At 39.0% G+C, this 24,194-nt stretch overlaps 1 protein-coding gene across 1 annotated transcript; it reads right to left on the bottom strand.

The window, feature by feature from the left end:
* Positions 1–2,225: 2,225 nt before the first annotated feature.
* On the bottom strand, positions 2,226–22,614 carry LOC139725317 (uncharacterized). The gene is made up of 19 exons (XM_071636407.1): positions 22,333–22,614; positions 21,048–21,141; positions 19,400–19,667; positions 17,937–18,573; positions 17,577–17,668; positions 16,224–16,421; positions 15,463–15,583; positions 14,363–14,502; positions 13,483–13,604; positions 12,233–12,376; positions 11,226–11,527; positions 10,480–10,803; positions 9,613–9,750; positions 8,857–8,965; positions 7,591–7,682; positions 6,136–6,363; positions 5,607–5,675; positions 4,747–4,941; positions 2,226–2,462 (listed from the first exon to the last, which is right to left on the bottom strand). The coding sequence occupies exons 1-19, from the start codon at positions 22,612–22,614 to the stop codon at positions 2,226–2,228; spliced, it is 3,792 nt and encodes a 1,263-aa protein (XP_071492508.1).
* Between the last annotated feature and the right edge of the window lie 1,580 nt (positions 22,615–24,194).

Genomic DNA, 24,194 nt, shown 5'->3' with positions numbered 1-24,194 from the left:
CTAACTTGACTTTCGTATAATCATGTCGTATATGGATGCAGAATTCTAATAACGCATCCAATGACGTACAAATCAAATAATACTAAAGTGATACTTATCGTAGCATCTAGCTAATTCTACAAACTATACAAATGTCGAAACTGTTGTACTATTTGTACAAACGAAATTATGTCAATACATCAGAAATGAAAATGTAAACGGAGAAGCTCATATACAAAGTAGGATCAATGAAAAATCAACCAAACCTTTTCTCTTTGCTCGCATAGTTTATCATATACCTTGGCTGTTGAGAATACAATGTTACTCTTATTGTAAAAGAAATTTTGACAGGATTAAGTATTGGCAGAGAACTGTATTGGTTGAAAATAAACGAATATCCGCAGACAGACGATAACACATGGATCGAGCCGAGACTGATAAGTCTAATATGCATCGACTTGATCAGACGTTACAACCATTTACTATGGAATAAAATGATATTGATGAACAGTTTCCAATTGTTACCTTTAAGCCCAGAAAGTGGTCGGTCTAAGATTTGACCTGAGCCATTTTAATGTCTTATCTATCTTTTATTCATTGTTTCTATAACCGGGGATGGACGAAAAGCTTCTACAGACCACAAGACACATTTCACTGACTTTCAAACACGTACTTGGTATTCTGCCACCATCACACATTGTGTATTGCCAATTTGTGCCACAATATATTGTTGGTTGTTTTTTTATGTATCATCTACTTTATGATGATATTGTTCCAGCATGGTTTAGAGATTTAATGCCTCTTTGGCCTCCAGACACAAAAGATTACCCTGTCCCAGATGCGAACAAAAGATGAGGAGAAGGGACATCACTATGTACCGATGTTATATCATAGGTGACCTCCGAACAATCACCTATCTGATCTTTTGTCCCATTGTCATGTTGGGCCAAACGTTGTGATGTGCCCTAACTTGATATTCTGTAGTCAAGGGGCGACACCACCTCATGGAACAAACTTCAGAAACTCTAATTTCCGGACAGACCATAACCTTGTTGTGTAAAATGCCACATTTTGCATTCAAATTTGAGTTTGCTGTTTTGTCACATAAATTTCTTTATTTGATATCAGATCTCCATCCCGTGAATGCAATTTGTCTTTTTTTTCTCACAGTATTGCAGTTTAAGTATGCTGAAATGTATCACGGCAGTCTTGAACAGAAGCTATTCTTCGGTGTAAATTCCGGACTATCGTGGTTTCAATGCGTAATTTCGCGATGCTGACAGCATAATAACATTTGATGACTAAACGTTTGGCATTTGTCACTTTAAGATACATAATACAGAGCGGTATTTCTCTTCCTGGTTTGGATTTTCTTTCTTCGTCAAAGCTAGAGAAAATGTTAAAGGATGGTTTAGTATTGGTGGAGATGAGGATTGTGCTTTTAACTTTTTGCGAGATACCAAGAAACCTCTTATGCAATATTATACAGAGCATACCATTCTAAGAGGAATTCAAAGTTTATTTGATGAAAACCGGTTTTCGAATGGCTGAGACATCCAAAAACAAAGTAAAACAAAGTGATCGTAATAAAAGGTGGGTCCCGCCTTTTATGGGGATCGCCCTCTTGTGGATATCTCAGCCATTTTAAAATCAGTTTTCATCAAATTAACGTTGAATTCCTCTCAGAATTACATGCTCTTTCACATTTCATAGGAGGTTTCTCGTTGTCTCACCAACAAATGTTAGAAACCTGAAGTAAGGTCTCAACCAAAACTATACAATTCCTTTAAGATTTTTAGGCCTGCGTGTCTGACATTCAGTATCTTGGCATATAAAATTGGGGGAAAGATTAACATGATTAATATGTCGATTTGCATAGCGCCATATGGCATAACATCACTAACAAGCACTATAATTCTCGACGGATTGAAATGTGACATAACCCCTAAACAGACAAACAACATAGAAACAAACATAGGAACAATTTGATTGCTTTCAAGCGGCCTCGGATAATAAAGTGTAATCGTAATTCGTAATATATCAAACTTAACATAATAAACTCTCTTCTTAACTCTGTTGTGATCTATCAACACCAGCTTAACCCTCTAGCAACTGCCATCCTAAAATCCTATTGGCATTATACGTAAGCATTTTGTCTGCGGCATGGAGAGAGTTAATGCTTATCCCAATCAGTCAAGAATTCCTCCTGGTTCAGCATTCTCGATCAAATTCTCGATGCGCCTGCCTCATTTCGCTGCTTCCCGGTTACTGTCCGAGGCAGCTTCCAGCTTCACCCGTTGGTTACGTTTGGAGAGCAGCGCGTCCACTTTGCGCTCGAGGCGGTCGAAGCGACGCTGAAAGTTGAGATCTTTCTTCGATTGGTCGCTGGTGGCCGAGTCCACCTTCCTGTCGATATCGTCGAGTTTCTTGGTCGCGCCGGCGTAGAACTGATCGCTGGACAGTCGCTCCTTGTACGGTTCTCCCTGCTTTGAAGTAGACAGAGCGGAAGTGTATTGAAGAATGAAAACAACAACAAAAAATAATAACAATAACACTATAAGAATAAATATGTTGATCAAGCGACGAAGTAAAGAAAAGTTTGCACCGGTAAAAAGCTTAAAGAGCTATAAGATGAAAAGACAAAGTACTTAGTGCTTACACAATAGAATTAAGAATATCTGAATTTCGGTAGACATAAACATCATGTCGACGGAGTATCCAGATTATTTAGAATAATCATGATACTTTAAGCAAACAAACCATCTCAAACGATAAGTGGCGCCGACATTATTGTCACTCCCTTTGTTTCCCCTTTTTGCCGCTTTTGAAATTCCATATTCTTTTCATATCTCTATTAAATGTCTGTTTCGAAAATTGGGCAAACTATGTCCTCATATTTCCATTTTAATATAGGTAGGGCCTACAACTGAAATAACAACTTTTACCTCTCACAACTTCGATATTATGTAAGCCTAGAATCTTTAACGAAAGGGAGGTCAATAAAAAGGTCGAAGATCTTTCCAACTTCCCTTAAATCACATTCGTCAAACTAAATGCAGAATTAGAGGAGGTATGAAAAGTGAAAGCATGTGCTGATCTTTACTTTCTTTCCTTCTCAAAGCTGACAAAACATAGAAGAGTATAATTGCAAAGCAAGGAAGAGTAAAATCCTTAACATCAGGATAATTTGAATGTTTTGCGAGTAACATGAGTTGAGTCCGTGAATTTCTATGAACAATCTAATCAATGCTAATAGACAAGCTCAATCGTATGTTGATGCTCTTTTTAAAATTGGGAGCTCATCATATAAATCCTATTACCTCTGCTCATCATATAAATCCTAATACAGCCAAACTGGAACCAAAACTCCTATTTAGCAAGAGGGAGTTTGATTCAGTATAGTCTTGGGAAGGTTAACGTGTGTACGAAATCCTGTCAACATGGAGAAAGAGGAAGAGGGTGGGTTTTGTAGCACAGCATATACTGGACAGCCGTAAAATTACGTCACAAACACAGATATCTGTCCGAAATACCACTTGTTGTTCAAGTATTGTGTAGACCATGAAAGTGTTAACCCAAGCCAATTCCTTATGTGTTTTTGTTTTCTTAAATGCTTGAGTAAGGGTTGTGTTCCAACCCTCTGCTTGAATCATAGCAATGCCTTTAGTCAGACTCCTGGTTCAACTTATAGTTCCGAACCACTTACCGTGGACGCGTTTGCCCATAGCAACTTCGCTTTGCTTTCGTAAGTCTTTTCAGCTTCTTTAGCCGTCCCTCGAAACCCAGATAACCTACTACATTGTATAATACAGTTTAGGCTAATTCCTCTAGTCACTACGCAGCATGGCCATATCCTACAGACCGGATGGTAACTTTAACCCATCGCCTGCGGGAAACCATCAAATCCCGAGTAAAATTTACAGAAATTTTAGAATCTCGTAATAAAATGGGTTAAAGTGAAGAGCTTTCTCGCAGTTGGTGTGTGTGATTATGTGAAGCGTGACACGGCATGAAACCCATCGAACACTTCAATGACCTGATTATAGCCTAACAGACTTAATACGCAGTTCGCAATGGTGCAAATCATCGCGAATTTTAAACCGGGGGGGGGGGGGGGTTGTAAAGCTACATCAAGTAGACAAATTGCTTTTATTGTAATAAACTCCAGTGAATGTTTAGAATTTCCTTTCACTGCAACGTAACGACAATTATTCAGGGGCGGTCTACATTGTGTCTCATTATCGTTTGTTCGCAAATGACCATAATCTACTCATGCGCTAAAGCAACTCCGAACTGGCTTATCACATAGGCTATATGACCGGGAAAGGGGGGGGGGGGGGAGGGTGAGGGTGAACTTTGAGAGAAAGTGTGTTGAAGTTGGTCTGAATTATGCCTTCTACGTGTATTATGCAAACATGAAATGAGATGGCGCATTTGTCAATTTGTCTTATTTTTTTGTGCGTCTTTGAATTGTGTTAAAAAATAAACTCAGTCGTTATACCGTTTAAATAAAGAAAAAACTTTTTTTTTTTTCAGATAGAAAAAGAAATGAGCATTGATGACTCATCATTTCAGATTTGTAATTCTTCATAAGCAACTGCGATTTTGGTTCTTTGCCTCATTCGGGTATATCATCCCTTTATGATTGTGTACATTCGCAGGACTGGTCTGAAGCATTCGGCAATGGAGTTATAATGATAGTACCGTTGTACTTCTGTTTAGTTCGTAGTCCGCGGTCTGGGACATCATGCAATTCAGAGAACTTACGTCGGTGGTGGCGCTGTTGACGCAAATCTTGGTGGCTTCCTTCAGAATCTCGGCGTCACCATCGACTTTACGGCAACACCGGGTAACTCCGGGGCAGCATCCTCCGCCGTAAGGATGGAGCCGTTTCCTAGCAACCATCACGGAACGCCAGATGGATACAGGCAGCAGCCGCTGCATCTCTAGAACCGTCTCCACCTATTTATTTGTTTTATTTGAAGGGGATATTATACAAAGAATGATGATTCAGGCTGAAATAATTGCATATCTCTAAAAATCATAAATGATGTTGAGATTTGCTATGTTCTGGTCGATGTCGCTCACATCGGGATTTTGCAATGAAACACTAGGTAATGACATTGAATTCTCGTGTACCATGCATCATCATTTCTGCACATAGAGGATAGGAGCTTGCAAAGAGCATGCAGAGTGTAACGGCAAAGCTGCTAATTCGATTTTACTCCATTCTTCACAATAACATTAGAAGAACTCACAGGAAATATAAAGTTCGATATAAAGTCGTTATGACAATTTGATTCTTTCAACGTATTTTTCTTCCTCTTTGTTTTAAGGTAAATTCATGTGTATTTTTTAATGTCTTTTTCATTTTGCTTTGTTCAATAATCGAGCTGGAACGTTGTAGTCTGACATGACGACCTCGTGTGAAGTTACCAAAAATAAATCGCCAAACATTTTTGACGTTAAATCGTCAACCATTTTTACGTTCAAAACCTACATGCTTAATATCAGCAAATTTCACCTCCCCGATTGCATTAAAAACGGTACATTGGAAACGGTTAAAAAGTTACCACTGTCATTGTACTTAGCATTAGTTTACCTTTCGAACATGAAGCATAACTTACTTGAATGGCAAGATGGTGGAATTTTGCCCTTTGTCGAATTTTCTGCACGTCGTAGACAGCTACGCCAACCTGTGGCAAAAATAAATAAAGAAATGAATGGAAGCACGAATGTGAATGTAAATCTTTGTCCAGGTGAGGGCTCTGCTTCGTTGGGTGAATTTCATGCTTGTGAAAAATTATACTGTAAGACATTTCATTGATATTTAGCACATGATTAACTTATTGAGAAGTGTTTCTATTGAACATTAAAGAAAGGTACAAGGGTGTAATTTCCCTTTCATAGTATGCACACTAACAGGACTACTTTCTTCGAAAATCTGGAAAATGGTATTTAGAAAACATACATAAGTAGCAAATGTTTACTATAATTATGATTATAGCTATAAGTCAATACAGTGAACCATTGGTTCGCAAGATGACTTTTCATAACTCTAATAATCAAATTACTCATGGCAAATTATACCATGCAAATAAAGCAGTGACTTCAAAGCTCCTTTAACTGATGAAATACATGAGCAAAGACGCTAACCAAGAGGTTTCCGATGAGGGTCGTCATGACAACGACAAAGAGCGCGAACATGGCGTAGGTGATGCCCCGGTAGAAGGCCGAGGCGAGGAAATATTCGTCCTCGCCCATTGCCTCAGTGTTCTCAGTGCCCAGGTAGTTCTGGCGGTGAAACAGCGCGTCAAAGGTCAAATCGTCCGCCATCATCGCCAATGTCTTGAGCAACGAATGCTGGACGCGGTGGAAAGGTTGCTGCGTGAAGAAAAAAAATGGTGATGATAATAACTTTAACGAGGAGCGGCAAGAGTACATGGCAACGATGGTAGTAAACTTCTTTTTTCTTACGACGATGGTGATAATGATAATGATGATGATGATGATGATGATGATAATGGAGATGAAGATGATGATGATGATGATGATAAGGAGGAGGAGGAGAAGAAGAAGAAGAAGAAGAAGAGGTGGTGGAGCTGATGAATTGGTGAAGAGAAATTTTAGTGATGTCATTTGTTCTTGGCTGCCACAATATTGCACTAATGCTTTTGATTGTACAAGTAAATGAAATTGTAACAGTATCATAAAAAGAGGAGAGAACAGAATACGATGAAAGGTTAAGAATTCAACAATAAACATGAGAACGATAGGGAGAAAAAAAGGAGATGCAGAAAGCGTGACAAAAAAATATTATGATGAAAAAGTGTAAAAAGGAACCTTTCGAGGTTTTTTTTTTTTGCATTTTAGTCATAAGGTTTGCTTTTAATCAAACTAAAGTTGGAGCAAATAAACAATCATGTGGGAGTGGCGACAGTGTAATGCATAACACAAGAGCTGAAACTTTAATTTGATGAAGTTTAGCAAATCAGGCTTTAATTTGAACATGCGATGATGATGACAATGAAGTCGGGAATGAAATTTACAACGATGATAACAATGATACTGAAATAATTCACATCAACTTGATCAATGTCGCTATTTATGACTGGCGGATTCTTGATATTTCCTTTATTGATATATTGATCCCTTTGTTCTCATAATTGTACGAAAAAACAACAACAAAAATACAATTTCTCCTTGATGGCATTACTCCTCATAGTTATGTATTTTTCAGGTCCATACACTTCCGCACACAGCACGATGCACCTTGCACAATTTTAGGCACAACACTCCCACTCTTTTGCGATTCCTTTTAACCACTGCCACTTTCTCAGGCCACTATCATTTCAAGCACATGCTTTCGATATGTGGCCTGACGCATTCTCATGATCCAGCATGATCATCGTTGATAATAGATTTGTAACTTATTTTTGCACTGATATTTTCTCGTCCGTAGTGTTGAAAAATGTTATTGGTGATGTGATTTTGTATTGAAAATGTTTACAAAAAAATCCTTTTCATGACGTTATTTAGAATCGATGAAAATGCAGAAATAAAACCAACCAAACATAATTATATGGTAATTGTCTAGAATGAAAACTATACCTGGTTCATGAGCAGCATGTAGAACACCAGTGCGAAGCCGAGGAGGAAGATGAGAAAGACTTTGACGAACTTTAGAAAACTTTTCATGATTTCTGAAAAAAAGAAGGAGAAAATAATTATAGTCAACAACACGCTACATGAAAGACAATCAAGGAATTTGATGAATATTGGGTTCAATCCAGATTTCCTATCTATAGCTCTCTAGTCATTTGTTTATAGACATAATAAAAAAGAGCATACGTCATTTTGATGCAATGTCCTTTAAACCACTAAATATCTCCCTCTTCCGTTCTGCATGAGTGGTTTATAGGACGTTGAATCGAAATGACGTACGCTATTTTTTATCATGTCTATAAATACATGAAGAGAGAGGGGGAGAGAAAGAAGGGAAGAGGATGGAGGGGAAGTTCTTTGCTTCCATTCAACTATAAGTTTTATATTGTTTGTATTTTTGTTTCGGACTATTAGAGGTTGATTTGTAGTGTAGGCTATTTTATTGTGTGTACTTTGTTTTGATGTTCATGACATTTTTATCTGTACATAGTGTGAGCAGGGCCCCTTGGTAGAACAGTTAAAGGGAAGATAAACCCCAAGAGCAATGTGGATTGAGTGAAAGTAGCAGCATTAGTAGAACACATCAGTGAAAGTTTGAACAAAATCGGACAATCGATGCAAAAGTTATGAATTTTTAAAGTTATGGTGTTGGAACCGCTGGATGAGGAGACTACTAAAGGTTATGACGTATGAGTGGACAACAATACCAAGAAAATATAAAGAAAATACTACAAAAATCCATTTTTCATGAAAATTACAAATTCCATCAACTTGATATTTACATATGTTAAGGGTAGCAATTATTCCCCCTGCTTTCTGAAAGCGGTTGGTCCATTGCTCTTTCATAATTCTAGAGAAGTGAATTTTTGTTGAATTTCCTTTATATTTTCTTTTTATTGTTGTCCACTCATACGTCATATCCTCTAGTAGTCTCCTCATCCAGCGGTTCCAACACCAAAACTTTAAATATTCATAACTTTTGCATCGATTGTCCGATTTTCCTCAAACTTTCACGGATGTGTTGTACTAATTTTGCTGCTTTCACTCAATCCACATTGCTCTTTGGGTTTACCTTCCCTTTAACCAACTGAAAGGGCTACCCTGCTGAAAGAATATTGAAATAAATAAAAATGAATACAGAGTAAAGAGTGGGGCAGAACATGAATATTCATGCATATTCATGAAGGAGGGGGTGGAGCATCTCCTACTAACCTGTCAGCATGATGACGTAGATGCCAAACACGGAGAAATGACGTAGAAACAGGAGCAGGTTAATCCAGGCCAGGAACACAGCGACCGACCCACACTGCCACTGCCAGTCCTGAGAAAAGTGTTCAAAAAGTAACAGAAGTTGAATGAAAGTAACCTTATCAGAAATTTAAGCTGTTCATTGATGTGGGGGTTACGTAGATCATAGACTCTGTAGATTTTGTTTTGCAAGTTTTGCATTGTATTGTCTGTGGCATAGTTTAGGGCATTGCATTTGCATTGTTTTTTAACCATAAATGACTACTTTGCGGTATACATCAAAGTCATGGCATACGTCAAACATACAAATTATGCAATACTTATGATTAATATACTAATAACACTACACCTGAATATGCTACATAAGCAATCATATCATACTAAAAAAAAAAGAACTAAAAAGAATGTCACAAGTATATTGGACCTACGTGTAATGGTTAAAACAGGACAAGTTACTTCGATACAATCATACCTTTCAAATAACACACGAAGCGATAGAAAAAAAGATTTTTTTTCCCCTTAGGGACAGCAGAATCTGATCAAAGAATGCTGCAAGGGAGCTAATCAATTTAATGTATATAATATTTATTATGTATATATATATATATATATATATGCGCCACAAACATGTACAATTTCAATTAAATTTGGAGATCCATAGAACATGTAGCATGTGGATGTGACGACAATCTCCGGGCTTTATGGGGGTTCTTGACATACCCTTCGTAGTCTCATCCCGTCCCCAAAGCGAGACGGGTCGCTGGGGATGACGAGGAGGATGGTAAGAATGTGGAGAGTCCATACCATCATACTCCTGACCCGGAAGTAATACTGCCTCTCAATGGCCATGAGGATCACCTGGTTTATGGATTGATTAAGTGGGTCATTGATTTAAGTCACGACAAATCTGATTTATAATTACACCCTAAAGTTACAACAAGCTGAATGCCAATATAATGAAGGCGAAATTCAATTCAATTCAGTTTAGTTCACTTCAATTCAATTCATTTCAGTTCAATTTAATTCAATTCAGTTCAATTCAATTCAATCCAATCAATTCAATTCAATTCAATCCAGTTCAATTCAAGTCAATTCAATTCAATTCAATTCAATTCAATTCAATTCAATTCAATTCAATTCAATTCAATTCAATTCAGTTTAATTCAGTACACATCAATAACCACTTTCACATATGAACAAAACACGAAACAAACATACTGAGATTGGAAAAATAACTGGTCATGAACAACACATGGTAAAACAGCTAAAGAAATACACGATTTACATGTAAAAAAAGAACATTGCCGGTTCAAAAGTAGATTAAAAAAGGAACGAACGAATCATGCTGTGTCAAAGTCGTATTTTTCATGTAGTAGTTACACAATCATGAATCAACTCTTGTTACTGCTATTCAAAAACGTAATTAGCAACCAAAGTACAAGATCAAGTCATCTATACCATCATAACATTCCACTTTTGTAAAGTCTCCGATTAGTTGAAGTGCATGATTTCTCAGGTCTAACGTTGCTTTCATCTCCTGGTAATAAAGGACGGGTAAAATGTTATGCGATGATATTAGTATGTTACCTCGCGGAAGAGACTAAGAACGGAGAAAGCCAAAATAAGCCAGTGTCCCACAGCCGCGAAGAAGTGCCGAGTGGACGATGTTAATTCGTCGACCCAGCGCTCCTGCCCGTTCGCGAACCAGTCGATGGAGTTCGGGTCGCCGTTCGTGGACTTCGCGTAGTATGGGGGCGGGGTTACCACCACATAACCCGTCACCAGGGCAACGAAGGCAAGGTAGAAGGCCAGCCAAGTCCAGAAGAAGTATCGCACTAGGTGGCGCCATTTGTGGTTGACGAGTGTCCTCGTTAGGGGGTGGTCGAGAAGCTCGGCACGACCCGCCGAGACCTGTCCTCGGAAGATCAGATAATTGATTAGATTATCCCATTTATCCCTCACTCACAATGCACACCAAACTCCCCTATGACTGTTGAAAGACTATTGACGATTGAGGAAATTGATATAGTTGTACCGTTACTAAATTATGCATGTTTGTCTGTGACTAATAGTGTAAAACTGTGCAGCCATTTGGTTAAAAGGAGTACAGATATTCTTTGCCGCGACGTCCATACCCGTATCGGGCCAATTACCCCCCCCCCCCCCCCTTCCAGGGCAGTTACCCCCAGCTAAATACTAGTTAGTGATAAGGTTACTGTAACGATTAGGGTTAGGGTTGGGTTTAGGGTTATAGATTTGGGTCTGGGTCAGGGGAAGGGTCCGGGGTAATTGCCCAGGGGGTAATCGCCCTAGACCCCTCTATACCAGCTTACCATCTCACTGAGAGGATGGTCCCGAACTATTTTGGCCGAGTTGCCTGTGTATGACTTCGACTCAGACTTAAGGCGACCGTTCTCCTTGTATGCCGACGTGGACAGAGGTGACATCGGGTCCCGTTCCTTCGCGCCATCGGCCCGAAGTTTCTGCGACTCGACATCATCGACGCCAGGCGTGTATCCCGCGTTGGCCTTGCCGTCCGGCGGGTGGCCTCCGAAGGACGTTTCTTGGATGCCCACCTCTTGCCGGAAGGTAAACCTTCTCTCGCCCAGGCCGTCTTTCTTGTCTGTGTTTTGGGCTGCAAAACGTCATTGCATGTATTTATTACCTGGTTGCTAATTGAACTTTGTGAATTTCCACTTGTTCCAATTCACCTGATCAAGAATTTGAGTCTCTAGGAATTGTGAATTGTAGATGGGAGAATTGTGAATATGTTATAATGCAACACCACAGAAGTCAAATCATAAGAACTATAGTGGGTAGGTGTCTGTTAATTTTCCAGTCAATTCGCTCAAAAAAACAAAAACACCGGTATTCACCATATGTAGTAATATGTGGGATTTCTTCATGACAATACACAAAGTGAACCGAGGATACCGTGTTCCCTTGCCCTTTTAGAGATCTGAGAGTCAGTTCCCATGCATTCAGTCGTAATTATACCAAATTTCTGACAAAATACATGAGGGCGAGAAATAGGACATATTAATGTCACGATGCATATCCATTCATGCCTAGAACAAAACCAGTTGGTTATTTTTTGTAATACTTGAGTTCAATGGCATTGAATAGAATATCAATTGTCCTTTCAAGGAAATCTTAATTATTTGTATTACTGTCCACTCGATTTATATTGAAACTCTTGAAATACTATTGCTACTATTTTCTTGTACTTAGTGCTTATCATATCTGAATACTTGGCACAAATCAATAGAAGGAAAATAATCTATTCTTAGCGCCGTTTACAACCAATTGCCAATTGAGCATGTTATTCATCGCTTCGTACCCTTATGGGAGAAATCCGGATGGTCCCATGCAGAGAACGAGTCGTCAATCAGCTCGAATTCGAACTCGACCCAGAAGTCGGGATTCTTGCGACCGACACCCTGGGGTGCGGTTAGGCACTTGTCCATCACGGTTTGGGCCACAGCTACAAATATGAAAAAAAGAAGAAGAAGCATGTTACAGTAGATACTACCTGCCAGTTCAACAATACAATAATGGCGTACAATGAATGCTTGAATTACTATCCACGTCTAGGGCCATACCACGATTCTATACTCATTATTAAGGCAATATTGTAAGAGCCGTTCAAGAAGTCAAGACTACTGTTGCCCTTGTGAGTACAATATTTTGAATTAAATTCCCGCGAAAAGAATACACAAAATACACACAGACGTATTAAATAAGATACAATGTAATACAAAATATTCAGTCTCAAGGAAGGAGCAAGCAATATCGACTTTGTTAAAAGGCGTTTATTATTGTGCATGAAATTATAAGTTATAGCAACTATATGGGGTATCTCTATTTAGAGAAAAGATAATGTAAAAACAAACACAATCTCAGCAAAACACCAGGAAATTAATATTGGAAAACTCTGATTACACGTTTCTTCAGATACTTTGACATGTTTGACGAGGCTGATGCTCTAACACAAAACATTCTCAGTCCAAAATTTTATGTTAGGAGATTATTTTTTTTTTTTCAGATTGTAAAGGTCTACTGATATAACATGTACGTCCATACATGCCCATTGAACAAAATCATGTGTACAGCGAAAGTGACAATGAAAAGGTAAGATACACGATATAGGAGACTGCTCCACCATTCAAATGAATGATTTCCACCACATCTCGTTGCATTGCTATACTCGGATTTGTGTTCTCTCCTTTTCTACTGCTACCTCTTTTTTTTTTGTTCTCCTCCATTTTCTTCCTCTACTTCTCCTTCCTTCTTGTCTTTCTCATTCTTGTTAATCACAATTTCTTGCCCCGATTTATAATCCTAATATTCTTACCTATATCACTGATTTTATAATGTCACCATATTGCCGTATGCCCCGTGATAACTGATTCGTTCAACATGAAAGCGTAATTGGCATTGTCAACCAATCTCAGTTGATACTGTAGCACATCTTTTGATATGAAGTCTTTAGGATTCGAGAATGCCAAGTATAATTTGGTTGTTACCATAATACGGATAGTAAACCTATATTCAATCAAAGGGTGGTCAGCGAAACTTTCTCAGACGTACCGGGCAGTTTGGCGATGAGTTTCCTCATCGGAGTTGACCTCCTTTTCGTCTCCTTGTCCGTGGTCGACGAATGCATCAGCTGCCTCCAGTTCGGATGGCTCAGGAGGAGATTGGCAACGTTCCTATGGCAACCATCAATATGATTGGTATTACGCATGCTCACTTAGCATCTTCGGGAGAAAAGCCTAAAAGTTATATAGATACCAATCTCTGTTTTGAACAAATGTCTTTGTCGCTTTTAAATTTCTCATCGAGAGAGACCCAATTTCTGTCTTGGGGAAAAATACGCAAAAACTAAATAGTCTTCGCCCATTGAGGGCAGCACTCTGGGGATTAAAGACTTCAGACACCAACAACAAAGTTGCATGCTAATATCCATCTGCCCCCTGAAAGTTTCAAATGTAAACAAATAAAAAGCAGTAACTCGACTGGCCTTCCATAAACGTATCACAATTGTTTTTTTTTTTTTAATGAAATGATAAATTCATGCATAGTTAGTTGATACATAAGATTAGTAACTCTGAGATAAAACTCCCGTTTCATACTCACAGGCAGATTTAAAAAAAAAAAATCAGGTTTTTTTTTTAATTCTAAATTCTTTCATGTCGTTTTATTTTTGTAGTGATGATTTACGTAATGTGAATTCACAAATAGGAAAGTAAATCTAAGAAAACTAAAAAACCAGCGCAATAAATTAAGAAAACTATAATTATGAGTGCAAACCAACAGAAACGCGAAAGAAGTAAATGAATAACTGAGGATGAAATGACCTCAGTGATTGGAATCTTTGCACAAAAAGAAGAAACAAATCGATATGAAATGGAAACAGTTATTTGAATCAAGATAAGCGACATATTAATGTCGTTGTGATAAGACGTACTCTTGTTCGTTGTCGACGGCGAAGTCGAGACAGTTGTAGCCGTTTTCGTCGCGCGCGGTGTAGTCAGCGTCGTATTCGAACAGGAGAAGTTTGACGGCGTCGAAGTTGCCTCCGTCACAGGCAAGGTGGAGAGGGGTAGTCTGAGGATGGGGAGAGTACAGGATTGACTTTCTGCTGGTCAGACCAATCCCCCGTTCAGATTAGAGAGTTCTCGTATGGATATACGACGTATGGATATAGCACGTTTCTATGTGTCTGAATGCTCACATATTGAAACGTAGTATCAAATACTATCAATATATACGTCGTACATCGAAACGATGTTTTGAGCGTCGTTTCAAATCATTATCCTATATCCATACGACGTATATTTGTGTCTGACCGCTCTCATATCGAAACATTTTTTTTTTTTGGAACGCACATTAAAGTAAGGTTTATTAGATCTAGTTTCAGCGTTCACTTTAGTCATACATATTAATTGATGATAATAATACTGTTTAGTGATGAATGGACTAACCATTATATCAGTCGTCCTTCGTTGAAATAGAATTGATATGAATATGGAGTGACATAGTTTTGATCTTCTAGAATATTCTTGGGGTATATGAGACTACATCTTTTTCTCTTTTTTTTCCTCTAATCTAATTCGGTTTATCTGTCTGTCTGCCCCCCTCTCTCCTCTCTCTCTCTCTCTCTCTGCTCCTGTTCATCACAGAGGGATGAGGCACACTTTTGAAACTGAAAGTGAAATCATTTTCTGGGGTATTCCTTGCGGTGCAGTTTGTTTTGGTACTGTTTTTCTTCCCTTATATTTGAAGAGTTTTATTGCAAAATGAGCTAAGTGCCATTTTTAAACACTTCAAAGTAAGCTTATCATCAGATAGAGCAAACTTAAACCTTTTCAGCAATACCTCACTTGTGACATAACAAGGAATATTCTCGAAGTTATGATTAAAAATATTCTGTAATACTATTTTCGTATTATTTTCTTTGTTTTTTAGCAGCTTTAATCACAAATATCTCAACTTTCTAGCTTTGGCTTTCCTGTATTTACTGTACGAGACAGTGACTTATCGTGACGAGCTTGAGTCTCGTCGTACCTCCTGTGTGTCTCTGCTATCAATGTTCGCCCCGGCCTTGAGGAGGGCCTGCACTGTCTTCACGCAGCCGTTGGCGGCAGCATAGTGCAGGGCCGTTTTACCGTCTGACTTTGTTGGGCTCCTGCTTCCAAAGGAAAAACGACAAAAGGGGAGGGAAGAGGTAAAAAGGAGAAGAAGAAAATTACGGTGCTAAAACTAAAAACAGAATGTAATGTGGTACAGACAAGGCAAAGAGACCTTATCATTATCAACTGACAGGCTCAGCATTTCATCCGTAATTTGAGGACAAAATGAGACAGAAAACAAAACAAAGCAAAACAAAACTTAGGAATCACGAATCATCTGTTTTTTCTATGCACAGTAGATTTCAGTGGTAAAAGAATAATTTATCATTAGAGCACAGCCATGGCTTTTCATCCTTTTTTTTTTTTCAAAGGAACTCCATATGCACTATATGCATATGCAATGAAGGTCAATATAATACATATCATAATAAGATCCAGAGTTTGAATCAATCATAACAAGGTCAATATGACATTAATTAAATCATCATCAATGTAGCTTCCTTTCTTTAGATGACGAAAAAGGAGTGTATCGAATACATATTGCACTAAACTGATTCATTGAGTACATTCAAATGGTTTATGTGATATAAGATTTGTTAGTTTCCACGCTTAAGGTTCTCCAAATCGTTGTCACTTTGGGACGGGGGTGGATGCCTCTAATACAGTTGAATAGGAAGGATGAAACCAATAGCTTACGAATTTTCGTCCGCTGATTCGTCCCTGCTGTCCTTCTCCGGATCGACCGTCTTCTCGTTCACGTTGGCGTCCGACTTCAGGATCTCCTGCACCGTGTCGCTGCGGCCGTGCTGGGCGGCGATGTGGAGGGGAAACTTCCCCTCCAGGTCGGTCGACGAGACGACGTCGGGCTTCCAGCGGATCAGCGCGCCAACCATGCTGTCGGGTGCCGGGTTTGTTTTAAAGACGAAAGAATCGACGGAAATACCATTACCTGGGGTCTATCTCATAATTAGTTACGTTTGATCTTACGCTCGATTTATTGAGCGGAACTCAGTGAATCGAGCGTATGATCAGAAGTCTGTTTCTTAAAGATACTTACGCTTGATTTAAAGCACTGATTTGATAACAGATCGAGCGTAACTTTTTTTTGAATCGCTTCAATCATACGATCAATCCTACGCGATCTTACAATCAATCTTTATGAAACAGGCCCTGTTTTTATGAAGACTTATAAGTGATTATATAGTTGATTTCAATCATAAGTCTATGGCAGCCTGTGTGTTAAGGAAATTTAAAATCATTCATTCAAAAATCAGAAAACGGGAACCAGGTGTTAGAACATGTAGAATATGAAAAAAAGAATCTGAAATAAATCAGTCCCTGGAATGGGAAACACGTCACAGCCTTTTGTACGTAAAGCTTATGGCAAGTTTAATTGAATCCACAAATTTACCTCCCCTTTTAACCTTTAATGTCTCTTTAAGTTCGTCAATCGAATTGGAATTAAATATTTGGTGATGATACGACAACAACAGCAATAACAGCAAAAACAATAAGAATGCATACCTACAAGTTCAGAATAGAATGACATTAGTAGAATATTGATAGGAGCAACAGATGATAAATGTATGTATGCTTGCATTACTCACTTTATGCAGACTCTAAACAGCAATTACAATTATGTCAGTAATACTTGCACACATCTGCACACCATACACAGACATGCACATGCAATTTTTATTCTCCTCCCCTCTCTCTCCATGTGCATCCACGAAGCTATCTTTTTAACTTTCTGTCTATATTTCTGCTAAAATGTTCTCCTTATAATACTCTTTATCTCTTTATCCATCCATCCATCCATCCATCCATCCAACCAACCATCAATCAATCAATCAATCAATCAATCAATCAATCAATCATCAAATCAATCAATCAATCGGTCTATCTTGCTATCTGTCTATCTTCTGCATGTCTGTCTAATTGGTATAGGCCTACTTAGTTATTCATCATTGTCCCTACTAATACATAAAAAGATACCGGTAAGACATACAGAAAAAGGGGAATCCCGCAAGGTGGGCGGGGTCCACTCACTCTGTGTGCCCGTTCCTGGCAGCATGCATCATATAGCAGTCGATATCTTGATCCATGACGTCATCTAGCTTGGACCGGTAGCGCAAAAGGAGCTGAAAGGAATAAAACAAACGATCGAGTATAGTTCTAGTGCAATTTATTGAATATGAGAAAGAAGGATATTATATGGCCTGTAATAAATGAGTTTGCTTACAGCTTTAAAACTATGGTAGGGGGTGTACATTGAGGCACTCCATGGGGTCATCAAAACTCAACATCGTATGATATTTCCTTCACTATTTCCAGCTAATCACGGCGATAGGGTCTTCCATATTTTCATCTAATATAAGAAGTCTTTTTCAACCATATATTCAGGTTTACCTTCAGGACTTTAGCCTTGTTCTCTGTGACAACCCACTCGATGAATTCAGCTAGCGCTCCCTCGTCGATCTGCGCACCTGTCTCGCGTTCAGTTTCTACAACCGGACCGACGTACGCCGCGGCGCTGTCATTCACTTTTTCGTCGGACTTCCCGTCGGTACTTTCATTGACGATCTGGTCAGCGTCGAGCAATTTCTCGCTTCCCTCTTCAGCAATCGCACTCAGGTCGCTTGATTCAGCAGCAGCGGCTTGGCCCGCGGTTTCATCGCCGTCGCTCCCGCCGCTAATGCTGCTTCCGCCAACGACGCTTCCAGCAATGCTGCTTCGGCCAACACCGCTTCCACCAACTCCGCTTCCACCAACTTCGCTTCCACCAACCCCGCTTCCACCAACTCCGCTTCCACCAACCCCACTATCTACGAGGCCGCTTCCACCCATGCCACTTCCTCCACCGCCACTTCCTCCAACTTTGCTTGCTCCGACGCCGCCTTCAGTGGTCACCGTTTCGAAGTCCTCCTTCGAGTTGACGTTGTAGATGCGGTCGAGCAGCGCGATGACGACGTTGAAGCTTTCGGCGTTAGCGGCGATCTGCAGAGCGGTCAGGTAGTCCGCGTCACGTTGTTCGAGACTAGCTCCCCTAGAATCACGTGTTTAGAGGACAAACAGTAACATTTCGTCTGAATACCTGTTAGAGTCTTTGTATTGCGAGGCAACGTATGGATGTCTGTCTGTCTGTATATATGTATGTATGTATGTATGTATGTATGTTTGTATGTTTGTATGTGTGCATGTGTGCAGAAGCGGCGACGAGTCCTCTTGATGAATATGGAAGTATCAAATCTACCCGACATTTCATTTTAAGATTGTTAGTGTACTCAAACCATGAAATATCATAACATCCTGCTTTTTTTTTGTAGCTGGGAAAAATTACGATTTTCATCATCATTCATTTTTTTTTTGGCAATTTGTAGGCAAAGAGTTTTTAGTTGGAATCGTAGAAAAGATATTAGTCAAATATCGAATGTGTCATATTTTCCGTGAAGGAGATATCATTGGGATAATGTTAAACGTGGCATGTATTTCATCCGTCCGATTTCAAAGAGTAATTGATATTTCTCCCAAATGATAACATTTTATAGATGTTGCATGTTGTCATGGTGGCGGTTTTGGCATGTTGAAATAAACACATCAAATAAATTTTGCTGAAATCTATTCTCTACATTCTTTGAGTTTCTTGAATTTTTTTTTTCATAGTCTCAAAACAATGACTGTTGTGTGAAAGAAAGAGTTCTTTAGCCCGATGGCTTTTTATTTCCTTCTGAATTCAACAATTTTAATTCTTGTAGATTTTGTAAAGACAATCTCAATTTTTGTCGGTTATTTCCACAAAGGTTCAAGTGTTGTTCAAACTAAAACTAATCACAGAACAATCTGCTGTTACAGACACTTAAGATCGTACTCACTTCTGCACAAGATACTCTACAACCTCGCTGTGGTTTTGCGCGCATGCGCTGTGCAGCGGAGTCCGCAGATTGGAATTGGTGCTGTCAACTTTGGCGCCTTTTTCGACGAGCACACGAACCATGTCGAGATTGCCGAGAGTGGCTGCGATGTGGAGCAGGCTGTTGTCGTCTTCACCGGGGAGATCCACGATGCTGGTTTCGACCTTGTCCTCGACGTCCTCTCCCCGTTTCTCCCTGGCTCGCTGCTGTCGTTGCTCGGCTTGGAGGGCTGTTGGGTTGTTGTTGTTTTTTTTTACACAAAAGAGTATCGTTAGCAGCATGACTGTACAGTCAGCCGTACGTGGTTCTACAAACGACAGTGGGAATGACGATAGTTGCAACGGACGTTGAAGATATGCTAGGTTTCATACAAATCGGATATCAGATTAGTTTCAAGAGATTCGACGAAACAGTGATACTAAACGCAAACTGTCGCAAATATCTGATTATGTTATGGCCATAAAACTCTCCCAATGGTCTGTATACTGTAGAATGGTATTGCTTGATTTATCGGTTTTATTTTTGCATTTCCTTTTCATTCATAAATGTAACATTAAGTCAATTGAACAAAGCTATTAGATATTTCTTCAATCTGAAAGTTGAAATAGGTAGGTGATTAAAACATAAAATTGTGATTGACAATATGTAATGATCACGATAACATAGCGACGACATGATAACAACTTTCTCCCCCGTTGAAATTCAAGATTACGCAATCACAATTAAGGCAAAAGGTACAGTCCAATCTTTTAATTTCTTTCAGCAAGAACGACTGAATGAGGAAATGTAGTCAAACTTTATGTGTAAAAGGAACAATAGTGAGATGATGAAATCATTAGCTAATCTGCTTTGCATAAGAAGTTACACCGATAGCACTGAAAACTGTGAAAATGTGTTTAACTCCTAGTCATACCTGTCTTAAATCATGTCTGATTTTGATGGAATATCTGCCATCTTCAAATTCATGAAATTACAGTGCTTATTCAATGTCGATGTATCAGGCAATTTGTCAATCAGTGGATATCTGCCATCTTGTCCGTGATTCTATATGACGATGTGATTGCAGCTGTCGTTTTCAGCATGACATGGAATTTTTCAAGAAGAAAAAGCTCATATAAAAAATAAATATAAGTGACATTTGCCGTCTATTTTGTCATTTTGTCGCAATAACTGAATGTGTATCAAGGTCATATTCTCGTCATTATGTCCGTGTTTGCGCTGGCTCATGCAAACAAAAAACAACAATCCATTCTTATGATTAATTTTCCACACCAGGGCATACCATAGGGCTTAAAGCTGCGCTAGGCAGATGAAATTGAGCGTGTAATGGCGAATCCCATTAACCTAATAAAGTTCAAGTACAACAGTGACAGAAAATGTCCATATTTAATCTGACAGATAGTTAGACTCAAAGCTTACAACAAACTCCTGCGTAAAATGCATAAGCTTGCATGGATCACATTGTGACGTCTTTCCTTTCTTTTCAATCTGTCATAATCATATTGACCGAGTGTCATCTTCCCTTTGACGTCACAATCAATTGGTACCAGCAATGTGACTGCCTTACATCCACGTAATGTCTCTAGCTCTATAATCAATATGGACGTACCTTCATCCAAACATTTGCGGACAAACTCGGTTTTTCCGGCTCTCACTGCATCGTGGATAGGAGCCACCCAGTTCCAATTCCAGGATGCCAACAACTGGATGACGAATAAATCGAACATGGCAAAGTAACTGTTGAGATTACTCCATCACCCAAAACAACAACATCATCAACAACAACAACAGCAACAACAACAACAACAACAACAACAACAACAACGACAACAACAACAACGACAACCATCAAGACCCCCCCCCCCCAATAAAGACAACAATAAACAAGGCACTAAAAAATTCAGCAGGGACATTATTTCGTAGTGTGATTGAATAACCGCTTCCTACTAGAAATTGGTTCTGGATGTCAGGATGTTGTGTTTCGAGAGCAAATGTTCATAAATATCGGTCGAACACAAATAGTGGACTTGGATCCATGTTAACGCTAATTATGACATGTTCTAAACAGAGTTTAGAACTGAAGAGACATAAATGAGCTCACGAAACTAAACCAACAATAAAGAGTAGACAAAATTGTTTGTTTGTTTGTTTGGTTTTTTTAAAGCCTGGTGAAGTGCAGTTATCGTCGTTGGAATATGAGGTTTGTATCTATACAGTGCATTCCCGTTCTTAGGAACAAGGTTATAACGAAATTCTCGTTACAACAAAGTAAAAATGCAGGTCCCAATATCATCATCCATATATCTTTATGCACTTTATTGTTCGCTTATAACGAAATTTCGATGACGAAAGATCACCGCAGTTCCCGAGGACTTCGGTATAACGGAAATGCACTGTATTTACATGGCTTTTTAAAATTCATCTCGAGGTGATTTTCGACAGCCAGCGGTGTAAATATGGCCAGGGAGACCAGAGGAGCACAAAAGAGGAGGGTAGAGTTCAAAGATGAACGTTAAGATTTAAGATTAATGAGGTTGTCGTTAAAGGATAAAAGGATTACGAATAGGAATGGTACACGTGACATGAAATTTGGACATAATCCAAGATATTCAAGTTATTTAACAACCAAGATGCAAAAAATATTGAAATTGAAATTGCTGCTAAACTTTTGATCTCGATACAAAACGTTTACCTCCAAAATTTTCAGCTGAATATGGGTCACCAAGCCATCTTGTACAGATGGAAAATGAATACAAATAAACAAAGAAACAAAGAAGAAACAAATAAATAAATAAACAAACAAACAAACAAACAAACAAACAAACACACATACAGACAAACGAACCAGACTTAGTAATTCATCCGATTTCTAAACCGATCAGAGTCTGCCTTACGTCTCTCAGCTGGTCAGTGGCCTTTGCTTTCTCCAGGATGTCGTCGGCGATCGCCAGGTTGTCCCTACGGATGACGATATGGAGCGGCGTGTTGAAGTTCTCGTCCCACGCCGTGAGGTCAGCGTTGTGCTTGATGAGCTTGTGGGCGATCTCCGTCCGGTCTCGCTCGCAGGCCAGCAGCAAGGGTGTGCGATGGCGACGGTCTTCAGCCTGAAAAGTGATGGTGGTTATAACAGTAGTATATAGCAGTAGAAATAGTAGCAATAGTAATAGTAGTTGCATAGTAGCAGTGCAGTAGTAGTAGTAGTAGTAGCAGTAATAGTAGAAGTAGTAGTAGTAGTAGTAGTAGTAGAAGAAGAAGTAGTAGTAGTAGTAGGAGTAGTGGTATTTGTGCATGTAATAGAAGGAGTAGTAGAAGTATTAGCAGTCGTAATTATTAATAGCACAACTATAATCATAAGTATCTTTGTGACATTGATAATGACGACAGAGAGAATACACTGATAATAATTATGGTAGGGATGATGCTAATGGCTCTGTCTCTCACGTCAAACTCTATGTCCTTCCGGGACAGGAGCTCTCGAACTTCCGCCACATTGTCCTCCTCGACGGCGATGTGGAGTAGGGTGAGGCCCAGGTGGTTGCGGGCGTTCACATTCGACGGCTTCTTCCGCAGAGCCGGCGGCAGCATTCTCGGCGTGGCGTTCTGTAGAGGATGAGATTGAGAGGAGGATGAAGCTGATGACGATGATGACGATGATGACGATGATGACGATGATGACGATGATGACGATGATGACGATGATGATGATTTTGATGATGATTCTTGATGATGATGATAACTGCTAAATCACTATTACTAATGAAAATAAAGCTATCAAATTACGATAATTAAGGCAGTACTCCTGATACCATCACATCTCGTTCTCATTTCTTTCATTCTGCAACTCTTTCGCAAGGTCTGCAAGATATAAAAGTCCGTTTTCTGTTCGAAAAAAAGATTAATCAAATATTTAGGCAAAATAGTATGTCATATAAGTTAAAAAAAAGAAACTAGGATTATGTGACGTCTAGACGTTGCCTTTTTCGTATGCAAAGACAATGGTGAGTTTGTAATATCGTGTAAAGGTAACAGGTACAAAAAAAGGTGGCATGACAAGTCTCGTCTTCTAGTGTATTCCCCTGAATGAAAATATTGACAACGAAATCAATAAAGAAAATAACCATCGTCATCATCTCAAAAAATTGTCAGCAATAGAATCATCCGTACAATCAAAATCAATGTTTTATACTCTAGATACAACTTTCTTCTTCACCCGGTTTAAGCACTATTATTATTGTTATATTTTCCTCCTATTATCATAGTCCCTGTATTCTATGAGTGAATTAATTTATTGTAAAATAGGGCCCCATTGAAAACCAGAAGTGGCAATCATTTTCTGTACTGAAAATGGACTAATCTCTAATAGACAAAAACAAAGAGGTCCTAATAAAAGGTGGGACGTTCCTTTTATGAGGAACACTATGTTTTACTTTGTTTTTCATATCTCAGCCATTCCAAAGCCGATTTTCTTCATATAAGTCTTGAATTCCTCTTAGAATTGAATGCTCTTTAATATTCCATAAAAGGTTTTTAATCATCTCGCAAAAAAAAAAAGGTTACAATTTGGATCCACATCTCAAGAGAAACTATATTATCTTCGGTGAACTCCCTCTGGGCATAATTCGATAGCAGGATCTCTTTAAGATTCCAAAGCCTTATCCTCCCACACGATCCTCTCATGACGATGGAAGAAAACTTGGATGGCGATGGTGACTATCGTTTTCATCGGTCCTATATACTGTACTTTTTGTTAGCGCAA

The sequence above is a fragment of the Diadema antillarum genome, unplaced genomic scaffold, assembly GCF_040938485.1.
Source record: "Diadema antillarum isolate AM-2024a unplaced genomic scaffold, OU_Dant_1.0 seq00000032_RagTag, whole genome shotgun sequence".
In the NCBI taxonomy this organism is placed as follows: Eukaryota; Metazoa; Echinodermata; class Echinoidea; order Diadematoida; family Diadematidae; genus Diadema; species Diadema antillarum.
This window is presented reverse-complemented; position numbering and strand designations above follow the sequence as displayed.

Excerpts from the sequence above, each read along its gene's own strand:
- LOC139725317 (XM_071636407.1), bottom strand. The coding sequence starts at position 22,614 with ATGCAACTACTATTACTATTGCTACTATTTCTACTGCTATATACTACT. Across the intron at positions 7,683-8,856 it reads CTACGTCATCATGCTGACAG|AAATCATGAAAAGTTTTCTA; the intron begins GTTAGTAGGAGA and ends TCTTTTTTTCAG. Across the intron at positions 2,463-4,746 it reads TCAACAGCGCCACCACCGAC|GGAGAACCGTACAAGGAGCG; the intron begins GTAAGTTCTCTG and ends ACTTCAAAGCAG.